The sequence below is a fragment of the Mobula birostris genome, chromosome 5 (genome assembly GCF_030028105.1).
Source record: "Mobula birostris isolate sMobBir1 chromosome 5, sMobBir1.hap1, whole genome shotgun sequence".
Classification (NCBI taxonomy): Eukaryota; Metazoa; Chordata; class Chondrichthyes; order Myliobatiformes; family Myliobatidae; genus Mobula; species Mobula birostris.
Window position 1 is genome coordinate 36,090,644 of NC_092374.1, and position 6,652 is coordinate 36,097,295.

A 6,652-nucleotide genomic window follows, 5' to 3' on the forward strand; every position below is an offset into this window, starting at 1 on the left:
TATTCCCCCCACAGACGCCGCCTGGCTTGCTGAGTTCCTCCAGCATTTTTTTGTGAGCAACTCCACTGCACCACCGATTAGTTGCAAGATTTTAGAGCAACTTTGTTACGCAGAACTTCCTTCTGGTTAAATTAATCTCCTTCAAAATGAGAATTGAGTCATTGACTTTAGCGGAAAGCTGAAGAAGTGTACACAAGATAAATAACTTAGGTAGAAATGTAAGAGCTTTGATTAGGATGGTTTCAGTTGATTGTCAAAGTTGGCTGCATGATGTTAGGCAAACAATTAGGAAGAAGAACGTACGAAAATACAAATACATTTGCCAGATGGTCATAAAAGGAATTTGTTCTGAAAAATTGTGAGATAATATCTGCAGGAAGGACAAACAAGGCATCGAGAAAGACAGTGAAGGAAAGATGATGATTAACACTGAGGAACAGAGGCAATCCCTGTCCTTGGATCCCTGACGGCAGATACAACAGTACAGTAGATAAGCTATATGACATAGTGTGCACATCATGGAATGTAATCATGTGGAAGTCATCTTGGAATTTCTCAAAGCCCTAGGTAAGTCACAGTTGAAAACTTAGATTCAGAGGTTAATAGATCAATACAGCACAGAAACAGACTCTTCAAACCATCTAGTCTGTGCTAAACTGTTGTTCTGCCAGAGTGACATTGATCCACACCTGCACCATAGCCTTCCATATACCTCCCATCCATGTCCATATCCAAACTTCTCTTCAATGTTGTAATCGAACTTGCATTCACCACTTCCACTAGCAGCTCATTTCACTCTCACACCACCCTGTGAGTGAAGCCATTCCCCCTCACTTCCCCTTAAATGAAAGGTTTCACCTTTTACCCTAAACCTATGACCTCTAGTTCTAGGTTTGCTCATTTCAGTGGAAAGAAAGCCTGCTTGCACTAACCCTATCTACATCTCTGATAATTTCGTATACCCCTACCCAATCTCCCCTCATTCTCCTGCATCCAGGCGTGTTTCATTACATTTTAGAAAGGACACAGAGGAGATCTATAGAGTTACATCAAGAGAGAATGGTTGGGGTTGTTCTCTTTAGAATCAATGGGTAGATGGGGGAGATTTAACTGAGGTCAATAAAATTATGAGAAGTTTACACAAGGTGTTGTAATATGAGCGTAATTAAAAGTAAGTTAATATTAATTAGGATATCATGGGGGGTCTACTTCCGTTTGTGGTTCTTCCTAGTGGCCCTCGTGTACATAGTGTTCCCGCCATGCCGTACGGGTTGTGAAAGCCTCTGTATATACGTAATGTTTTGAAGTTGGAGATAAAGTTGTTTCTTTGGCATGAAGTTGTCGAGTGTGCCTTTTCAAAGTAGAAGTTACCACATACAAGAAAGGATCAACAATCTACTGCTTGAACTCATCAGGTCGAGCAGCATCTGTGGGAGGAAAGGAATTATTGATATTTCAGCTTGAACCCCTGCATCTGAAAGGTTGATTGCTGTTGACAGAGAGAGAGAGAGATCAGAAACGGGGTGGGTGAGGGTGAATTTTAAGGTAATGGGTAAAATGATTATTGGGAAGTTGAGGAGAATGTCATTCATTAGTAGGTGAGTAATATGGAACCCACCACCAGAATCGGAGATAAAAGCAGAAATCCGTAACAAGAGTAAAGATTTAGAGCTGTAATGTGGGAACAACTGAAATAGTCTCACCATGGACATGTGAGTGAGGCAATGCTGCAGTAGGTGGTGCTACTGGCTCACAGCTGCGATGACCCAGTTTCCATCCTGACCTCCAGAACATCTTCCTGCCGCTGCCGCGCGCTTCGGCTTGTGGCTCTGTTTGTCCCCTCCTAAATGAGGCACGAAAAATAATGGAAGTCCGGACAGTCCTGCAGTTGGCCCTATGACAGACATTGTCTCTGTTCTCATCAATTTAAAAATTACTCCTCTGGCTATTCTGGGTCTGATGAAGGGTCAATGATCTGAAATCTTGTCTCTTTTCACCTATCGCCTGTGCATTTCGGAAATTAGCATTTACAATTCCAGAAAGACGCAGCCGAAACAGCCAGGAGGGGGCTGAAATGTGGAAGCTTCAGTGCAGAAAAAAAGTAGAGTTTACAATATAACTTCAATTAATGGGTAAGGAAAGAAATCTGTGCAGATTATGAAATCTATAAACAGGAGTGAAAAGGTGAAATTAAATTCCATACAGTCTGAATATATCAAGCAACTGCGCGCGGATTTAATTTGATAACAGTGCGAGGAGCACGGTACACATGCTTTATACTTAACCTCAATGCTCGAACTATTAGAGAACATTGTGGGAAAGTGTACAATTTGCATGGCTCTAGTCGCAGGGGGTTTCAATTTGGGGTCCACGGACCGCTTGCTTAATGGTATTGGTGCATGGCATAAAAAATATTGGGAACTCCTGCTAGTGGAATATTGGTAATGCTGTCGTCGTTGTTTGTAGGGATGCGGTGTTGATTGCTACTAACTTCGTAAAGGAATTTGGTATGTAAATGAAGAACAATTGAAAGCTCGTGGCTTTTATTATAAGATGGCTTGAATCTATTTATAAAGTTTAACTCTCTTTTCTTTTTTTTAAATCAACATTCTTTGTTTTTCCAAGTTTGGGAGACTTGGACTTGTGCTCATCATCCTCACACAGATGTAGTAACACGGCTCACCAGGAGATGGCAGATCTTGCTGCCGAGGAAACATTTTTTTCCCCGTCTTTGCACACACGGGATTTTCAGCGAAAAGTTAAAAGAAATTAATTGCCGTCAACTTTGCCTGCCGCAGCTTATTCGCTCTATGTGCAGGGTTACTGAAGATTTTATCGGTCACCGATATGGATGTGTCACTGACTAAGGAACGAACAGGGCTAAACTACAATCGACAGTTTGGAAGGTAAAAAACCTTTCATTCTAAAGCCGGTTTCATGTACTGTATAGTGCTTGTCTCCAACTCAGCTCTAATCTGGGCAGTCTTGATTTAGTTCCGGTAATATTGGTAGCCTTTGCATGTGCATGGTCTGTTGTACGGAAGCAGAAAGGATGGAGTGAGAATCTAACTGCTCCTGTAAGAGCAAGGAGTGGAACTCCTGATATATTAATCACTGGACGAACACTGGCGGAATCCTGCCGAATCTGTGCGGGGCTGAGTCCGACCCACACTGCGCTCAGCACAAATGCTCTTACCATGGTAGTGTACTGGCAAAACTGGATTGAACTTTGGGGCTATGCGCTCGAGTTGCACTTGTATGCTAACGATTTTACAGCTAACGTAGTGTTTTACCAACACCATGTAACCTGTAGAGCTTCGACTCTGCCGAGGGCCAATCGGAACCGTGGGGCGTCCTCAAGAGGGGGCCGCACTTGGAGCACATAGCTTTGGGCTCAGAGCTCGCATGCCTATAAATACCGGAGCCACTCCAGCCAGCTTGCACTGCTACACTGAACCTCCGATCAACCGTCAGGAAGGCGGGAAGAATAAAAACGAGACTTCGACTAAACTGGGCACTATTTGTGTAAATTATCTATCTGAATTCCTTCCCGTCCATTTCAGAATCTTGCAAGTATAGAGCGGGAAATTAAGAGCAGCAAGTGTGTGCAGTAGTTCTGTAGCAGCCTACCCTGATGTATTCTGCAGAAACGACCCAAGTCTTCGACCCATACGTCCGGGTAATACAGAATGCCAATATTTCTCATTACGCCTCGAACAGGTCCTTGCTGCAGCCCCTGTGGGACTACCTGCGAGTCAACCACCAGGATACCCTCCGCTCGCCTCTCTTTCCAGTCATCATCTCAGTCTCCACCTACTTCATCAGCTGCACCTTCTACATGACGCTCGACATCTTGGCTCGCAGATGCCCGGCCATTAACAAGTGCAAGATCCAGCCGGAGCAGCATGTAACGTGGGCAAACATTCTCAAGACTCTGTGGCTTACCGGCTGCAACCACGTTATCTTTGTTTTCCCAGCAGCCGCCTTCCAGTGGTACTGGCGACCTCCGATCCCCCTCCTGGAAGACACACCACAGCTCTCCGAGTTCCTTATAGGAATCCTCAGCTGCACAATTCTCTTCGACTTCCAGTATTACTTCTGGCACCTTATGCACCACAAGTTTCGATGGCTCTACACGACTTTCCACGCCATTCATCACGAATATTACGCTCCCTTCTCCTGGTCGACGCAGTATCTATCTGCCTGGGAACTGATCAGCGTTGGCTTTTGGACCACCATAGACCCGATTATCCTGCAGTGTCACAGCCTGACAGCGTTCACCTTCATGATCTTGAACGTCTGGATAGCAGTGGAAGACCACAGCGGCTATGACTTTCCTTGGGCTTTACACAATATTATCCCTTTCGGGCTCTGGGGCGGCTCTGTGAAACACGATGCTCACCACCAGAAACCACAGTACAATTTTGCCCCTTACTTCTCACACTGGGACTGGCTTTGCGGCACTTGCTGCGAATACAAGCGCTCGCCCGCCTGTTTGGAGATGGAAAAGAAGCGACGCAAAGCCAGCAAAAGCTAGAAATATATCTAGCATCCCGCTGTCTGATGAAAGCCGCATTTCTCCCGCGTAAAACAAGGTGCCAAGAGAAGCGGGTTGGAGACGATAGAGAAATCGGCAGTGCAATGATCAAAGAAAATCTTGAGTGAGCTGACTGCCGGAATATTCTGACGTTAAATATCGCAGTTATTTATTTTTCACATGTTAAAACGAACGCAATACCTTTGAAGTAAGCTATGTGTAGTACGGTATAAAAACGCGCTACATTTGTACTTACCGTTATACGTGAGGTAAATATCCATTTTAAAGAGGTACCATGATTATGAATGTTTCAATTATCTTACGTACATTGTGTAATGTATATTGGAAAGAAACCTCTGTGGCATCATTTCTAAGCATTTGCAAAACTTTTGCCCCAAATATTTAAAATAATACGTCATATGTATTTAAGAATAGATTATGGAATACAGGCAAAAATGTAAATATGTCCTTAAAATGCAAAATGTCTTCGAATACAAATAAAAATGTTCACTTTTTATCTGTTTGTGGTTCTGTGTTCACTAGTTCTCTGAGAGTAGCATGGCGTGGTGATCGGTAAGGCTTGCATAAAATTTCAGGCAATCACACTGTGCCGACCATGTCGCACATACTTGAAAAGGTTAATAACTGAATTTGACACTTACATTAAATAGTCCCTTCCTTATTTTAATGATAAGTCGGAGAGGGCTCTGCTGTTTATTCACCATGCTCTGACGCTGTTGGCCGCAAACGACACTCACATTGCACAGGAATAGTTAACTAAATCGATGATCTTTCATCTACAACGATCTGATGTAAATGTGAAACTAAAAAGTCACGCCTTCACTGTGGTACAGCTTGTCGAAGCTCACAAAATGTTTGGTGTTTTCAACCAGATGTTAGAAGATACTTTAAATTATACAAATTCCCATCCACGTCCCGTGAAGGTTATCCTCCCCTCTGCTGTGCATGCCTGGGTCTTCGGAGATATATCGCCCCTCTCCATTTCCATCCAGCCGACTTTGTGCAAGCCCTTCGTTTTGTATTGAACAGTCCGTTCTGGTTGATCTAGAAGCACAAATATCACTCAGAGTTCTATTTGTGTTCCGGGAGAATTCCTAATACAATATGTGGACAGGCCGATTAGAGGACAGGTCGTACTGGATCCAATACTGGGTAATGAACTTCATCAGGTTACAGATTTCTCCGTGGGTGAGCATTTCGGAGATAAAGACCACAGCTGTCTGAGCTTTAGCATAGGAATGGACAACAGCAGAAGCAGACGGTTTGCAAAGTAACCGGGGAGAGCATACGTAAGGTCTAGGAAGCGAAGATCAGCCAGGGCTCTTGAGAATTATAAAGTAGCCAGGAAGGATATTAATAAGGGGTGTGGGAAAGCTGGAAGGGGACATGAGAAGTGCTTGATGAGTCGGATTACGGAAAACACCAAGGTGCTCTACACACATGTGAAGAACAAGAGGATGACAAGAGTGAGGGTGGGACTGATCAAAAGGGTGTGATAGAGCAGGTCGGACACGAGTAATTTCTCCTTCTCGCCACTCCCGCCCCCACCCCCGCACCCGTAGCCTTGTAATTCTCATTACAGTATCCCTGTCTGACAATGCTGACGTCGCGCTAATTGGAGACACATGCTCAGTGGAAGCGTTCATTTCGTAGGGTGGGGAAGAGTGCGGGCTATTGGAAAGTAGCTAGTTGATCGATTTTGTTGTAGACCAGTGAGTCTTACGTCAGCAAAGGCCAAACAAAATGAGAGACTGCTCAGGGAGCGGATTTACGAGCAATCGGAGAAGTATAGTCCGATTCGCAATGGTCCGAATGGCTTTATGAGCCTTATGAGCAAGTCGTGCTTCGTGAGCGTTAATGACATTTTTGAGGAAGGGATAAACAAACTGATGAAAATTGATTTGTGGATGATGTGTATATGGATTTTAGTAAGGCATTTGACAAGGTTCATTCTGTAAGGTCCATCCGGAAACTCATTTGGCATTGAATCAGTGAAACCTTGTCCGCATTGATCGGGAATTGTCTTGTCCACAAGAGGCAGAGGGTGGTGGCAGATGGAGTGTATTCTGCCTCTAGGTCCGTGACCAGTGATGC

At 44.2% G+C, this 6,652-nt stretch overlaps 1 protein-coding gene across 1 annotated transcript; it reads left to right on the top strand.

The window, feature by feature from the left end:
* The first annotated feature begins 2,036 nt into the window (after window positions 1-2,036).
* Window positions 2,037-4,956, top strand: LOC140197229 (cholesterol 25-hydroxylase-like protein 2). The gene is made up of 2 exons (XM_072257154.1): window positions 2,037-2,132; window positions 2,626-4,956. Exon 2 carries the CDS (start codon window positions 3,635-3,637, stop codon window positions 4,535-4,537), a length of 903 nt encoding a protein of 300 aa, XP_072113255.1. The 5' UTR covers window positions 2,037-2,132; window positions 2,626-3,634; the 3' UTR covers window positions 4,538-4,956.
* The last annotated feature ends 1,696 nt before the right edge of the window (window positions 4,957-6,652 follow it).